The 17,661-nt window shown below is 41.2% G+C and overlaps 1 protein-coding gene across 1 annotated transcript in view; it reads right to left on the reverse strand.

Moving 5' to 3' along the window:
- ADGRB2 (adhesion G protein-coupled receptor B2) overlaps positions 1-17,661 on the reverse strand; it is a 256,805-nt gene that overhangs the window by 149,506 nt on the left and 89,638 nt on the right. The window contains 2 exon segments of the mRNA XM_032227776.1: positions 2,038-2,089; positions 15,114-15,187. Coding sequence (XP_032083667.1) covers positions 2,038-2,089; positions 15,114-15,187 — 126 coding nt within the window.

A 17,661-nucleotide genomic window follows, 5' to 3' on the forward strand; every position in this document is an offset into this window, starting at 1 on the left:
CTGAAAAATAACTGTCATTGACTTTGACAGAAATTTTAAGAAGGGCCTACTCTAGAGAAAGATTTGAGTTGTTGGGTTCCATGGGTAAGTATGGAAGCTTCTACCAGTTGCCATCTTAGGAGAGAATCTGCATGTGAGATACCCCAGTAATTGAAAATATTTTTCATATCTTATTCAACTGTCTAATATATTAGGTTTAAATATTTATCATTGCTATTGGAAAGAACAGCCCACTAGGATCTGAACTACAGATTGTATTATTTCCTCCTAGGATCAAATGTACATATTGTATGAGGACTGCTAAGTTTATAAGTAAGGTAGTGGTCCTAAGTGCCGGATACATTGAACAAATTGGGATAAGTTTGATTCATGTATCTCTTTACTGACTTCTTGTGTTACGACATATGTATTACCGGTATATCATTCTATTTCCTCCTACCTACTTTATTATGGAATGTGTAATATGTGCTGAATTTTACCTTACCTTATCTTATTTTATTGCTAAGGTCACAAGATTATGTTAGAATATTCATGATTGGGAGAGACATGGGTACAAGGTCAGCCAATGAATAGGCATAGCAACTAAGTCAGCCAATGGGCGCTAAAACAGATCTGAGTCTGTGCTGAGAATCGAAACTGAAACTATGCTGTCTGCTCTGAACTCTGAGATGATGATGTTCTCTCCTGCTTGTGTTCTGATTGTAACTTCTACCACTTTGAAATAATCTACTATTGGTATTGTACATTTATTTGTCTGTTGTTATGTATACAAAGAAGTTAGAATCCAGCTGAATCAGTTATCTATGTATGCTTTCTGGATTTGATTTTTCTGCAACAAACTCTGATGGATTAATCAATGAATAGACTACTACTAGCACCACCACTAATAATATTACTACTAGTAGTAGTTGTACATTATGAAAGCAAACTGGAAAGTGAAACATCTATTATAAGCTGCCCAAAGTTGTTTCCTGAGATTGGTGACTATAGAAACCAAATAAATAAATACATCTGTGTTATTACTGGTATTATATAGTAGACAATGAAGGTATCAGTCAATTCATTAGTGAACTTTCAGTTGACAGTGGAGAAAAGGTGATTAGCAGCTTTGTTTTCATGTACACAAAAATAACTAAAAATGGACATTTTGATGGAGAAGTAAAAAAAGGGGATTACTCTTAGGGCATTGACAAATTTAGACACAATCCTGAAGAATCAGGGTATTCTTATGACAACAAAGACAAGAATAGTTAAAGCAATGATCTTTACAGTGATAAAGGTTTGGCTGTGAAATTTGACACTGAGAAAGAGCAAGAGAAAGAAAATAAACTTTGAATTATGGATTTGGTGATGGTTCCTAGGAGCACTATGGGCTGCAAGAAGAACTAGCCAATCAATCCTGAAGCAAATAAAAACTGGTTGCTCTCTTGAGGTAGCGATCAATAAGCAAAACCTCTCATAGTTTGGACATGAGATGTGAAATGATGGATAACTATCCTTGGCAAGATTGAAAGAAGCAGAAAGGGGAGGCTGATGGAGAAGATGAAGATCACAGGAATATCCTTGGAAAAACTATAAATTATTGTTGAAGACAAGTTGAAATGATGAGCATTTGTCCACAATTTATCAAGAATGGAACCCAACTTGATAACATTTAACTCTGTTGTTAAATGAGTATTTCACATTTTATCTCTGTCAATGCTCTAGAGGAAAGATCCAAGCTGATGCATGTTGGTCGTTTTCTATCTTTTATCATTTCTCCAAGATAAATTTCTGAACATTACTTTGAAGGTGTCTTTTTGCAAGATAAGCTCCCACGATTTTCCAAGCTTTAGATATCCAACAAGTCGCAGTTCAGTGGTGAGAAATTAAGGTCCTGCACATAGGCAGGAAAAGCCAAATTTCACAGGTATAGAATAAGGGGTACCTGGCTCAATACTGCTGTCGGTGAGAGAGATCTTGGTGTCCTAGTGGACCATCACTCGAGAATGAGCCAGCAATGCTCTGCAACTGCCAAAAGATCAGTTTTGCAACTACCACCAAGATCACAAGAATCAATACTACACAACTGAGATCATATTTCAAAGTTCTGGTCACCACACCATGAAAAAAAAAACACCCCTGAAACTCTAAAAAGTGTGCAGAGAACAACAACAAAGATACTAAAGGGCCTGGAGTCTAAATAATATGATGAATAGTTGAGGGAACTAGGAATGTCTAGTCCCATGGTGGCGAAACTATGGCATGTGTGCCAGAAGTGGCACACAGAGCTCTCTCTGTGGGCATGCACACTGTCGCCAGTTGCTTTTCTGGTTTCCGGCATGTGCGCTGGCCAACTGGTCTTTGCAAAACGCTGGAAACCTGAAGGCCAGCTGACCAATGTGCATGCATGCCATGGAAACCCAAAGACCAGCTGGCCGGGATGCACATTGGCCATCTGGTCTTTGGGTTTCTGGTGCTCTGGTGTACACATACATATGCACCCATTCCAATTTGGTGCCAAAAAGGTTCACCATCACTGGTCTAGCCTATCAAAGAGAAGGGTTAGGTGGGACCCAACAGTCTTCCAGTACTTGAGAGGCTGCCACAAAGAGGAGGGAGTTTACTTAGTCTTCAAAGCACCAGAGGGCAGGACAAGGATTAATGAGTGGAAGCTTGTTAAAGAGAGCTCAACCCAGAACTAAGGAGAAATTTCCTGACAGTGAAAACAATGAATCAATGAAACAGCTTGCCTGCCAGAGTTGTATGTGTTCCATCACTGGAGGTTTTCAAAAACAGATTGGACAACCATTAGATCAGGATGGCATAGGCTCTCTTGCCTTGAGCAAGAGGTTGTACTAAAAGACTTCCAAGCTCCATTCCACCCCTATGATTCTGTGTTCTAGGATATTAGTGGGTGAGATCACGAAATGATTATTTAAAATTGATATAAAGTGTATTGGCAATGACCCTTGGTCTGATCCTTGAAAGATAGAATAACAGAGTTGGAAGGGACCTTGGAGGTTTTCTAGTCCAACCCCTTGCTTAGGCAGGAAACCCTACACCACTTCAGACAAATGGCTATCCAACATCTTCTTAAAAACTTCCAGCGTTGGGGCATCCACAACTTCTGGAGGCAATGTTGTTCCACTGATTAATTGTTCTAACTGCCAGGAAATTTCTCCTCAGTTCTAAGTTGCTTCTCTCCTTGATTAGTTACAATCCATTGCTTCTTGTCCTCAGATGCTTTGGAGAATAGCTTGACTCCCTCTTTTTTGTGGAAGCCCCTGAGATAAATTCTGTTGAATGAAGAATGCTGGTACATTAGAGCTCTGAATATTGTTTTAGGATAAAAGCCAAGAGGTCTCCATTTTCCCACTTTCTTCAGTGTGAAAAGAACATAAATTAGAAGGATGACGAGGCACTGACAAGTGTCTTTCTATAATCAACTCAGCTAACCCAGAAACATGGAAAATACAAATAAAGGTTTCCTCAAGAGACTGGGATCTAGCATTTTTCTTGCTTCTGATGCATCACCACTAGATTCCTTAAAATGCCTGCCTGCCCATATCCTGATTCTTAAATACCTCAAGAAAGTGAACCTTACGGACTTCAAATGCATCTGGTGAATTTCCAAAATAATTGGGGTTAGAGCATGAATTAGTGCTGACAATGTTTAAACCATGGTGATTTGCATTTATTTCTACCCACTACTGCCTCCAGAAGGCTTCCAAAGTGAGACCTCACAAAAGATATGTGAGTCACGCTTCACAAAAAATGAGAGGTGGAAAATAAAGTAAAAAAGAAAAAAAACAGGCATATAAATATAAACGAGCATGCCATGATGAATGGTTTATAAAATTAGAACCATAAGGGGTAAGGATATTCTCCCTTGTAATATTTGCTGTCAAATGTCTCTCAGCTGATATTAGAACAGGAAGTTGCTCAGGCAGTGATTCAAGGACCAGGTCTTTGATAAATAAACTAATTGTAAGAATTGAGAAAGGAGTTAGAAAGAATTCCACAGACTGCTAAATCTGAAATCCAAGCCCTATTTATAGTGGAATTAAAATTCAATTCTTGCACGTCATCCTCCCACTTGCATGGTGCAAAGGGCAGGAAGGAAGGTTACCACTTGTCCATGTATTCTCAGCCTCTTTGATGACCTTAGCAAAACCAGCTTCCACACTAGGACTTAGAAGTCAATTGGTGCAAGTTTTAAAGGAGAGATCTACAGAGAATTATTGAGTTGACAGGTAATGCTAAGCCATGGCTTACCAAACAGTGGTTTACTGAGTATGTCACAACTGTGCTAGGTTCACAAAACACAGAAAATCCTGCCCAATCTGCTCATCCTCAAGACATGTGGTCTTCAAGGTCTACAAATTTCAGCAGTGAATGCAGGAGCTAGGAATTCTGCATGTTAAGGTTCACACCACAGCCAAATACCCAGGTTGGAGAAGGCTGTGTGAAACCACATCAAATTTCAAAATCAGAACTTAGTTATAAATAGGCAAGCATATTATGGTTTAGTTGAACCTTGCTAATGATGTGGGACTACAATGAAATTGCTCTTCTCAGGAAGAAAGGAACACAATCCAAGGGCGTGAGGAGATAGTACACCCCTATTCTCTCTGGATAGGACAGAGAGAAAGAGAGTTAGGTTAGCCACTCGGTAGAATCTCTCAAATGATATCCATTGCGATGAAAATAGTAAAGGTTTAGTCTGGCAAGATTCGGTCTATTGGGTGTAAGCAGATAAAGAACTGCATTTTGGCTTGATTGTTCTCTGTCATTCTTAGACTGGACTTGACAAGGGACACTTGTTAGCTAAATGAAATATATGTGCTGTATTTTTCACACTATAAAATGCACCAGAGTATAAGTCGCACCATGATTTTGAAGAGGTATTTTTTTAAAAAAGGGGGGGGGCTTCACTCTGCAGGCCCCCCAACCCTCTGCACACCTCATTTTTTATAAAAAGGGGGGCATGCAGAGGCTTTGGGGGGCTTGTAGAGCGCTCCTGGGGGCTGGGTGGGGGGCAAAAATGAGCAAAAAATGGTACATTTTTTGCAAAAATGGCCTGCTTTTTGCAAAAAAGGGGGGCATGTAGAAGCTTTGGGAGACCCATTTTTTTGCTCTTTTTTGCCCTCCCCAGCCCCCAGGAGTACTTTGCAAGCCTCCCAAACCCTCTGTACATCCATTTTTGTAAAGGGGGCGGGGTTTTAGTAGGCCAAAATTGCTGTGTTCAGTGTATAAGCTGCACCCAGGTTTTCATCCTCTTTTTTGAGGGGAAAAAGGTGCATTTTATACTCCAAAAATATGATATTCTGTGTGGCCTGTCACTCCTTTCAGCCCAAACACACCTCACAAGGTTGCTGTTGTGAGGAAAATAGGAGGAAGAAAGAGCTCTTGCTTTTATCAGGGCATCAGTCAGGACCCTGACAATTAGGCATTTTTGGTGTCTTGAGTTACTTATAAAGTAGTAAAAGTGGATAAAAAACTAATAAGTAAATAAAGTAAATAAATGAGTGATATGTTGGGAAAAGTTCCAGCTAAGTGCAGATTGGCAGTAAATTATTTATGCTCTTTTTCAAGTCAATCCAATATATTTCTATCCTGATTTCCATCCTGCAGTTACATGCTCAACATCAGCTTTCTTTTCTCCAGAACCAATTATTTTCCCTTTTCCATCAACTCCTCCACAAATTGCAAAATTGTGACTCAGCTGGACCTGGATGCGGAATCATCCTCTAAAATTTCTTTTAGCATCAGGCTTGGGAGACTAGTGGCCCCCAAAATTGACGTGAATTTTTTAAAAAATGGTAGCCACAGCTTCATTAAAAATATCAAAGCATACATAGCAATGTCCCCAAATTAAATCGCTAAAGATCTTATAAGTGAAACCCAGCAATTTAGATCAACCTTTCAAAAACTTTCTACTTTCCAGCTTTTTTGGAAGTACAATTCTATTTATTTAGAGAATTTATAAATGTAAAGGATTTACAATTGCCATTTAAAGATAGAAATGCCTACTGCTGAAAACCAAAAAGCTACTGTGGTTTTTTTTGACCCCCAAAATAAGCACTTGGCCTTATTTTCGGGGAGGTCTTATTATTTTTGTGGTGCAGGAGGCAGCGACTGTGGTCACCTCATGGCTGCTGCTGTCTTGCAATATTTTCAGGGAGGGCTTATTTTAGCACATGTGCTCAAAGGCCCAATTGGGCTTATTATTCCGGGAGGTCTTATTTTCAGGGAAACAGGGTACTTTGCTTTCTCTTCTTTTACTATTTTCTCCTAGCTATGAAAAAAAAAATACATTTACATGAACATAGTTTTCAAAGAGAAGAGATTTCTCAGGCTCACCCTTTGGGATTTTATAGGTAAATTCAACCCTGGGTAGAAAGAAAGCAGAAAGATAGATAGAGTGGCTTGACAAGGATAAGAAAAGAATCAGAAACTAGCACAAAGCATGACAAACATGCAAAGCCTTGCTTTAAGCTTTCCTAGAAATGGTTTTCCTTTTTCAAAATAAAATCAAAACCATGTTCTGCTATAGCATATAGTGTGTCAGGTTTCCGAAAGATGCCCTAATTAATTCATGAGCCTCGAGCCAAGTTTCAAAAGAAATCCGGTCAATTATTAGGAACACCATTTCAGCAATACCCCACTGCAGTCAGATGCAACCTCATTTAAATTATGGCTGAACTTTGCCCATGTTTCTCCCTCCCCTCAGTCTCTGTCATAAATCACATTCTCCAATGAGGTGCATGCCTCACAAGCCTGCTGTAATAATCTGAGATCCAACTCTAGTCGAAGGTGGAATGCACTCCCCCACCCTTTTCATTACCATGGTAACTTGGTAACAGACCTACAAATGCTTTATAAGTTGACACAGTGTTTTTCAGGGACCTTAGAATAGCAAATTTTGCAGACACCCCCCAAAAAAATTCTTTTTGAAAAAAAAAAGTAAAATTAAATCTTGCTTGAGTATAATTACATGAAACATGACAAAAACAAATGTAAAGAAAACTCCCCCCCCACACACACACCAGTCTATGGCTAGTTAGATTGTGGTACAATTAAGTCAACTGTGCATTCAATATGCAACAATTATCAAGCCTAGAAAAATGTGCATTCTGAAACCCATATCATTGGATGAAGATGAAACATGATGTGAAATTAAATCAGTGGCACAAACAAGACCCAAACATTATTCACATCTGCAGCCTTTTATATTCTTCTCAAAGGCTATGAAAGGGGAACCAGATGTTTCCTGAATCTGATGCACATGGAGAGCCCATGCATATTGACCCAAGATCGCTGTGTCAATTTCTAGAAACACCTGTCAGTGTAAAGTCTAGTCAATCATTCATCATTTTTGCAACACCCAAGTCAAGGGTTCGTAGCCAGCATTAGCAATTTTCCATGCCCTGACCCAGAATCCCACAGCCCTGTGACTGACCAGTAGTAGCATCTATTAGAAGCTACAATGACATCATAATGATCTAATTATATGGCACAATTGTGCAAAGGATGTGTGTGGCTTGTTTATTGTCATTCATTGCACTCAGTATACAACACTGTGTACTGTTAGAGTTTCTATCAGAGGTGAAATCCAGCAGGTTCTAACAGGTTCTGGAGAACCGATAGTGGAAATTTTGAGTAGCTTGGAGAACTGGCAAATGCCGCCTCTGGCTGGCCCCAGAGTGGGGTAGGAATTAAGATTATGCAGTATCCTTCCTCTGCCATGCCCACCAAGCCATACCCACCAAGCCACACCACACCCACCAAGCCATGCCTACAGAACCAGTAGTAAAAAAAAAATTGAATTTCACCACATGTATGTATGTACGTATGCATACATGAAATTTAGATGTTTGTGTATTTGTCTAATCTGAATGTAGGGAATGTTCTGTTATATTTTTTATTATAGAAATATATGTGTATTTTTAGAATTGCTAATATGATGCATTCATGAGTTATATGCTTTGTTCAGATTAAGAAAAAACGATAGATAGATAGATAGAGCCAAAGTCAGGAGCCAAAATGAAATAAATGAGTACAGGTTTATTTCATGCCAACCCTCTCTACAAGAATCTGAACTACTGACAGTCAAGGAAAATTGGTGGTAGATAAGAGTCAACGGAACTCAAGGTGGGCTAGACTTCAATCTCTTGTGGTAGAGAAGGGATTTGAGACTGATAACATGATTGAACTCTCCCTTAGGCTCATCCTGGTGATCTCCTGCAATACAGGTAGTTCTCAACTTACAAAGTTCATTTAGTGAACATTCATAGTTACAATGACCCTGAAAAATGTGACTTATGACTGTTTTTCATAGTTACCACCTTTGCAGCATCCCCATGATCAGGTGATCAAAATTCAGATGCTTCAGATGCTTCATATTTATGACCTTTGTTTTACAGTATCCTTCCCCTGCCACGCCCGCCAAGACATGCCCACCGAACTGGTAGTAAAAAAATAAAATCAGTCCCATTGTTGAATGTAACATCCTTTCAGTACAATTGCACAATTGTATCATGTCCTCATTTTATGATTTGGCCGTCCCTTGCCTTCAATCCCGGCCCTTCAGGTATCCATGTATATCCCACAAAGGAGCATAAATACCTGAAATCTATCTAGAAAAATCCATCCATCAACTTTTTTCTCCTTGGCCTCACTCGGATGTGATGAAAGGGATCTGATTTTTCCACATTATTTCCGGGGAGAAAAAGATTTCAGACAAAGCTTTCCTGGCTTTTTACTTTCCAGAGATCAGGAGGGAACTTCTCTCAGTGTTTCTCTCAGTTTCAACTGTTTTAACTGTTTTAACTCTAACATACAGAACTTCCTCTCCTTAAGAATCTGGGAGAAATCACCTGGTCCATTTTTCTCTTGTCAAATGTGATGGGTAACTTTAAAAGGCTACCTGCCTCTGCTTTAAGGAAAACAGTCTCCTCAGGAGACTCTCTAAAAAGCATCTAGAGCAGGGGTGTCAAACTCGCCTTGTCACGGTGGCATCACGTGACATATCAGGACTCCCCCCTCCTTCGCTAAACCGAGCAGGGCCAGCGTGTGACGCATCTGGCCTGCGAGCTGCGAGTTTGACACCCCTGATATAGAGCTTTCCAGAGGTTTGGAGTTTATGGCTCTCAGAAGTCCTACACGCACAGCAAATAACTGGATATTCTAGGACCATTATGGCGAACCTATGGCACGCATGCCTGAAGTGGCACATGGAGCCATGTGGCCAGGCATGTGTGGTGTCGCCTGTTCCTCTTACGGGTTTCTGGTGGGCATGTGCATGCGACATTCAACTGGCCTTCATGCATTTGACAGTACCGGAACCTGGAAGAGCTGGTCTTCCATTCTCCAGCACAAGCATGCGCACCGGCCAATGAGTGTTGTATACACATGCGTGCCAGTAACAGGAAGACAAGCATACCAGAAACTGGAAGTTCATTTTCCACCATGCGCATGCCCTCTGGGCAGTTCCTCTCCCAGACAAGCATGCACGTGCTCCCTTTTCAGCACTTGGTGCTGAAAAGTTTCACCATCACTGTTCTATGAGTTCTCACCTTCTATTGGGCTGTCACCTGGGGAAATGGAAAAGCAAGCCATGTGTTTCTTTAACTATTGGCATCTTTTGTCAATTCATCCCTTAAGGTTTCCCTCAATGCAAACAGTCACTCCCTAGTGCCATATTTATTTCCAAAGATGCCCCTGAGCATTCCTATGGGGCCCAAAGGTATTGTTTCAAAATTAAATTGGTGGGTAGCCACAATATAATCCTGTCTCCCGCATTGTACCCATCAGGCTTCTTTTGACTGGCCAGGCAAGAAAAAGCAATAATACATTTTCAAGGACATGAAATCTCTGATAAGTTGATTTACTATAGGAAAGCTGAAGAAGCCATTTTAAAATAATTCCAGAGACTGCTGTGAATCAAACCCAAGGGCTATTTATAGTGAAATCACAGTTCACTTGCTTGTACCAATTTCTCCCAACCACAAGGTATATGAGGGCTACATGTCATTCTCTTGTTGCCAGGAGAGATGGTTTCTCTCCATCTCATGGTTTGGTAACATCCTGATCTGTTATCAAGATATTTGTTTAAAATTAATCAAGAACTAGCATCACCAACCTTATTCACCCACCCTGAAAATGGCCATGTTAAGAGGTAAAGCACAAAAGCATTCTGGGAGGTTAAAGCAAGTAATAGAATAACAGAGTTGAAAGGGACCTTCGAGGTCTTCTAGTCCAACTGTTATGGTCCGCTGGCGGCCTGAAGAGCTGGCAGCAGAGTAGGACAGTGAGGAGGTTGGGGAGGAGCATGGGCCAGTCCTGGAGTCTGGGGAAGGCTCGGATGAGGACTCTGCATCAGAGGCAGGGGGGGGCGGAGGGCCATCTGGGAGTTATATGCTGCTTCCAGAACCTCCAGAGTCGGACATCAGCGAGGCAGAGGAACAGCAGGATGCTGTTCCTAGTGCACTCATGCACAGAGCTGCCAGAGGCAAGAACAGTTAAGACAAAAGGGGTGAGTCGGGAGTAAGGCTTGGAGACGATTGACCTCCCATAAGACATAAAAGAGGAGCAAATGGACATGAGCCTTTGCAGGAAGCAATTTTGTTCATTCTAGTCAGTTTAAACTCTGAAGCTCTGGTTTGACTCTGTGCTCCGTGCAGTCTTGCAAAACTTGCAATTAGGTCTCTGGCAGTGTTTCAAGAGAGATAAAGGTGGGTGCTTATCAGCATTACCCTGAAAGACTGTGACAGATTTCCTTCTGATTCTTCACAAACTGTTTGTGAATCATTACAGGCAATGAATGAACATAATTCAAACCCATTTAAATAAAAGAGGGTTTTGGGGACTAAGGGTGTGATTTTTACTGTCTCAGGAAGCCTAGGTCAGAACACCAACTTCCTACTCAAGCAGGAGACCTTACACTATTCTGGACAAATGGTTGTCCAATCTCTTCATAAAAACCTCCAGTGATGGAATACCCATAACTTCTAAAGGGAAGCCATTCCACTGATTAATTGTTCCTATTGTCAGGATATTTGTCCATATTTCTAGGTTGGTTATCTCCTTGATTAGTTTCCATCCATTACATCTTGTTCTGCCTTCAGGTACAAGGAGAAGAGAGTATCTCTAGAAGATCTGAGTGTTATGTGTCTGAACATGTTCTTCACAGGTATGTGGCAAATACTCAGCCATTATTTGAGAACCTCTACTACATTCCCCCCCCCCAATTCCCTCCCATTCAAACGATGCCACCTTTCCTATTTGTGATATAATTTCAGCCAGATATTGTGAGAGAATCCAATGAAGTTGGAGGTCAGCTTAAGGGAGTGAAGTTTGTTTCTTTGGTGCTTTTTTCCTCTATTTTTCTATTGGTCTTATTTTTTATACTTGGTCCAGAGGTTTTCCAGCTAAGCAAATTGATACTCCAAGTCAAAATGGATTTTCCATTGTTACCCAAAACACATCTCTCATCAGCCAAAGAAAATTCAAAGGAGGACATTTGAGGGAATGGCTTGTGAATATAGTCTGGAAAACACTGCTGAAACTTCCAACTATCAAGAAATATCAGATTCTACCAGGATGATCATCTGGAAAAGAACTAGGCAATTTTCTTCTTAACTTTCATCTGTATTTCATTTATACTTAAGCCAAATATTTTTAATGTATCCTTTGGAACATCTTGCCCCCGTAGTGAAGTCAGCTCCAATCCTCCAGACCTTCCCTGGCTCTGCCAGTTGGTTTGAGCTTCAAATGGTGGTCTCACATTCAGCATCGTTGAAATATTAATAACATATCTCACTTCCCCAGTTCTTATCCTACTTCCTCCCTCCAGTGATGGGATTCAATTTTTTTTTTACTATCAGTTCTGTGCGTGTGGCTTGGTGGGCATGTCTTGCTGAGTGTGGTAGGGGAAGGATACTGTAAAATCTCCATTCCTTCCCTAATCCAGGAGAAAGGTTACTGCAAAATCCCCATTCCCTCCTGATCAGCTGGGATTCAGGAGGCAGAGAGTAGATGGGGATGGGGCCAGTCAGAGATGGTATTTACCTGTTCTCCAAACTACTCAAAATTTCCATTACTGGTTCTCCAGGACTGCTCAGAACCTGCTGAATACCACCTCTGCCTCCCTCCCCATCTGGCAAGAGTGCAGAGAAGAGCAACAAACCTGATTAGGGGGCTGAAGGCTAACATATATGCAGAATGGTGGCAGGAACTTCGTATGTCAAGTTTAATGAAAAGAAGGACTAGGGGAGACATGATAGTACAGTTCCAATATTTGTGGGGCTGCCCCAAAGAAGAGGGGTTCAATCTATTTTCCAAAGCACTCGAAGGCAGGACAAGAATCAATGGATGGAAACTTATCAAGGAGAGAACCAACGTAGAACTAAGGCGAAATTTCTTGACAGTAGAACAATAAACCAGTGGAATGGCTTGCTTCCAGAGGCTGTGAGTGCTCCCTCACTGGAGGCTTCTTAGAAAAGACTAGACAGCCACTTGTCCGGAATGGTATAGGGTCTCCTGGTTGAGCAGGGGTCTGGAGTAGAAAACCCCACAAATTCCCTTCCAAATTTGTTATTCTGTCATTTTAGCTAGGACTGAGTATTTGAGTACATTTAATTTATTTTGTCCATAGTTTTATCTTTTTTAATATTGTAAGCCGCCAAGAATTACTCTGTGGTAAGATGGGCAAACAATACATTTTACAAACAAATAAGTAAATACTTTGCCTTTCCTGAACTCTGACAATAACTGGTTACCTTCTAAAATTACTCCAGCTTTGCTAGAGGGTTATCCTGTTCTCTTCTTGCTTTGTCTTTTTTAAATTCTGATCTCTCCATTCCTCCAGAGACTCAGACATTGGCAGATTAACAGTGGAAGCACATCTGAATAATTGCTGCCCAGAGAGTGGTCATAACTTCTTCATCTCGGGATGCTAAGTGGAACTTGCACTGAGGCCAAGGCAGGATAATTACTCCATGAAGAATACAATACGATTAAAAATACTGCAGATTTGGCATGTACCACCATGCTTACCACAAAACAATCTGGTCCCCTTCCCTCCATTGGTGGCTATTTTTAACAGCATGTCCAAAGATAGATTCTGTGGCTTCGGTTCCAACTGAGCTAAGCCATAGTTTGCTTCAATATGGTACACTAAACCACAGCCAGCTGGCTTGTGCTACCCGCTGCAGTTTGCACTATTCTAAATAAAACTGAACACCTTTTGGCTTTGGCGACATTGGCTGAACCAGTTGTTAAACCACAAACGGCAGTTTGCTATTTTCTGATTTCCAATCAGGTTTAATAAAGGTGTCATTATACCTATAGAAGCCTCCTATTTCTTACACAGAGTTCTCTTTTTTGACATGCCAATTGCATGCTGTTATGAGTCACTTTTCTCTCCAAAAGTCCTCAGCAAACTTCTGAACAAGGCCCCACAATTTGTCATTCATTTCTACATGAAATGATACTGAAAACCTGGGTTCAAAAAGAATAATTTGCTCACAGCACCCTGAGGAGAAAAATGGAAGAGGGGTAGCCTTTGATGAGTCCCAAAGTCAAGGCGGTGTCAAAAATCCAGGCCTCTCACAATGCCCCGATGGATGCTGGAAAATTCAGCTCCATTTGATGTTTTCAGGCTTGGAAACCCATTGGTGTTCTAACACTGTTTCGCCATCATGAGCGCAGACTATTAATCATTGGTAAACTCTTTCATTTTTTTAAAAAAAGACCAAGCTATTGAAAGTTTTTCAGGATTTGTAGAAACCAGTTGTTGTGGTTTGCTGGTGGCCTGCGGAGCTGGCAGCAGAGACGGACAGTGAGGAGGTTGGGGAGGAACATGGTCCAGTCCCGGAGTCTGGGGAAGGCTCGGACGAGGGCTCTTCATCAGAGGCAGGGACATCTGGGAGTTATGTGCATCCAGAGCCTCCAGAGTTGGACATCAGCAAGGCAGAGGAACAGGGGGAGCCTGTTTCCAGTGTGTGCATAAGCAGAGCTGCCAGAAGGCAAGAACAGTTAAGACAAAAGGGGCAAGGCTTGGAGATGATTGGCCCCTCCCATAAGACATAAAAAGGAGCAAAGGCACGTGAGTCTTTACAGGAAGCTACTTTGTTCATTCTGGTCGGTTTAAACTCAGAAACTCTGTTTTGACTCTGTGCTCTGTGTGGCCTTGCAAAACTAATTGGCAATTAGGTCTTTGGCAGTGTTTCAAGGGAGATAAAGGTGGGTGCTTATCAGTCTTATCCCAAAAGACTTTGGCAGACTTCTGTCAGACTCTTTACAAACTATTTGTGACTCATTACAGGCTGTGAATGAACTTAATTCACAGCAATAAAAAGCGGGATTTCGGGGACTAAGTGTGTGCTTTTTACTTTCTCAGGAAGCCTAGGTCAGAACACCAGTATGACTTTACCAAAGAAAGGAGAGAGATGAAGGAGTCCTTGACAAATGGTGTAAAAGGGCCACCTTCTCTACCTGGCTTTCTCGGTGACATAATCTAAACTCCCTACCTCAGGAGGCCATTTCCCCAACTTTTTAAAATAATGTTTACTGCTTTCAAAATGAGAACAGAAAATAGGGAGGAGGGACAATACACAAACATGCATTATCAAAAGAAAGAAAGTTGAATCACTGGCTGCATCTTTCCTTTTGGGGGACATTGAACCAATGCAGTCCCTCAAAATGCTATTTGAATTCTAAAAGGACTTGGGAAAAGTCCTTATTACTTTTCCTGGTGAGTCTGATTCTCTAGTTCAGGGGTCCCCAAACTTGGCAACTTTAAGACTTGTGGACTTCAACTCCCAGAAATCTCCAGCCAGCTCCACAAGTCTTAAAGTTGCCAAGTTTGAAGACCACTGGCTTAGATTATCCAGTCATTCCTGGAATGAAGGAGTTTGGAATTGATCCTGAAGCACAGCTGGCTGGAGAATTCTGGGAGTTGAAGTCCATAAGTCTTAAAGTTGCTAAGTTTGAGGACCTCTGTTCTACTTGATACCTGGCATTAAAAACTTTCTACAAACCCCTGCAATTCTTCCCTTGGGTCCTCTTAAGCTTGTTTCAGAGATGCCCCCCTTAACTCACCTGACCTAAAACCCCAAAGCCCTTACCTCAGGGAGCTCAAACACTGACTTTAATGCTCCTTCATTAAGTGTTGAAAGAGGTAATGCACAAATGATGGGAGCTGCAGAGGTAAGGGGGAAGACGAGGGAGCGGATAAAGGAAGACTCAACTCAAATCTGATAAGGCACAGCGTGAAGTCCATTCGAAGGCTTACACTGTGGAAACAACATGCAGTAAGAAAGCCATTTTTTCCAGCATGCATTGCATCTGCAAACTCATGGCCTGCTGAGTTGTTTTGAGTCTGAAGAGACTGATACGTTCTCCCAGAGTTCAATTACAGAATTCTCAGAGACACAATGTGACACCTTGAATGACATTCTCGGTGTGAAAAAAAATGTCTTGCATTCACGCCAGTTAGGATGCCACAATGGATGCATAAAGAATTATGACTCTATCCTGTTTCCCATTAAAATAAGACCTCCCAGGCAGTGGTGAAATTTTAAAAAAATTGCCACCGGTTCTCTGGGCGTGGCTTGGTGGGTCGTGTGACTAGTGGGTGTGGCCAACTTTTTAAAAATTATAAAGCATTTTTTCTATCTATTCGCCTGAGCTGGTAGTAAAAAATTCTTTTGAAGTAAAAAAAAAAGGAGGTTCAGCTGTGTCGTGCGATTGTGGGAACCTTTTTTCCCACTTTTTAAAGCATTCTTTTTACTACCAGTTTGGGTGAATAGGTAGTAAAAAAAATCTTTTAAAAGTGAAAAATAAAGTTTCGACAATCACACGGCACAGCTAATTGTCATGGAAACTTTTTTCCCCACTTTTTAAAGCATTTTTTCCCTGCCTATCACCCAATAGCTTTAAAAAGTGGGGAAAAGGCTTCCGCCAATCTTCAGAAGCTTTTTTTTACTACCGGTTCACAGAACCAATGACAATCATCCCTACAGGTTTGCACAAACTGGTGTGAACCGGTAGCATTTCACCTCTGCTCACAGGATAATAAGCTCAATCGGGCTTCTGAGCACATGCACTAAAATAAGCCCTCCCTGAAAATATTGCAACACAGCAGCCACCATGAGGTGACCACACTCGCCACCTCCTGCACCTCAAAAATAATAAAACCTCCCCAAACATAAGGCCACACACTTATTTTGGGGGTCAAAAGAAATTAAGACCCTGTCTTATTTTGGGGAAAACACAGTATTTATATATTTGCTTAATTTAAAACTGCACATTTCACTGTAATGATTCTGGGCAACTTATACCATTTCCTCTTGCAGTTGGGTGTGTGTTTTAAAAAGACTTCCTTCGTGACTTCTAAGGACCCACTTTGTGGACCTTTCTATCTACATATCTATGTACTCATCCTTCCTCATCCTAGTCCAATGTTTATGCATCATCAAGTTGATGTCAGCTCTTAGCAACCACATGGATAGATTTTCTCCATGGCAATCTACCTTAACAACCACACAACCTAAAAATGCACCTTTTAAAAAGGTACTCGATTTTAATTATTGTCTTTAATGTTGGTTTTTAATGACAAATTGCTGAAAATCTTCAATAGGCAGCAGGTTAATACGTTTTAATAAATAGCAACAACCGTCCCCGCCCACATAAACACTTAACTTAATCATACCTGCCCCAGAAGATGGCAAAGGAGATCCCCTTCTATATTATCCCATGTTAGGATGAGTAGAGGCCAATTTGAAGGAGCTTTGACCTTGCTACTTACAAATAACTAGGTACTGATGCTCCTTAAATCATCTTTCATGATTTGGATGGTTAAAAAGTGATGAGCATTTAGTATTATACAACACAGCACATTTGAAAGCTGAAATCCTAAGAGGAAAATTCAGAGTGTGTATTCAGAGCCATGGTGGCACAGTGGTTAGAATGTAATACTGCAAGCTGTTTTTGCTGCCTACCAGGTGCTTACAATCTGGCAGTTCAAATCTCACCAGGCTCAGGGTTGACTCAGCCTTCCATCTTTCCGAGGTTGGTAAAATGAGGACTCAGATTGTTGGGGCAAGAGGCTGACTCTGTAAACCACTTAGAGAGGGCTGTAAAGCAAGGGTTAAATTCAGTAGGTTCTGACAGATTCTGGAGAATCGGTAGTGGAAATTTTGAGTAGTTCAGAGAATTGGCAAATACCATCTCTGGCTGGACCCAGAGTGCGGTGGGAGTGGAGAATTTGCAATATTCTTCCCCCAGGAATGAGGAGGGAATGGAGCTTTTGCAGGATCCTTCCCCTGCCATGCCCACCAAGCCACGCCCACAGAACCAGTAGTAAAAATAATTGAATTTCACCACTGCGGTAAAGCACTGTGAAGCGGTATATAAGTCTAAGTGCCATTGCCATCTTCAACCAGGTATGCTTCCAAAAGCCCTTGACACTGCAGCCCTGAATGTGGTCTTTAAGAGCTGTGATCCCACCATCCAAATCACAAACCTAGAGAAGAGAATCTTCTTCTCCCTAAGGCAAGTTTTCTTAACCAGCTGGGGAATTCTGGGAATTGAAGTCTATCTATCTTAAAGATGCCAAGGTTGTGATGCATTGCCTTAAGGAAATCATGAGGTCTGTGATTCCTAGATTGTCTG

The sequence above is a fragment of the Thamnophis elegans genome, chromosome 12 (genome assembly GCF_009769535.1).
Source record: "Thamnophis elegans isolate rThaEle1 chromosome 12, rThaEle1.pri, whole genome shotgun sequence".
Taxonomy (NCBI): Eukaryota; Metazoa; Chordata; class Lepidosauria; order Squamata; family Colubridae; genus Thamnophis; species Thamnophis elegans.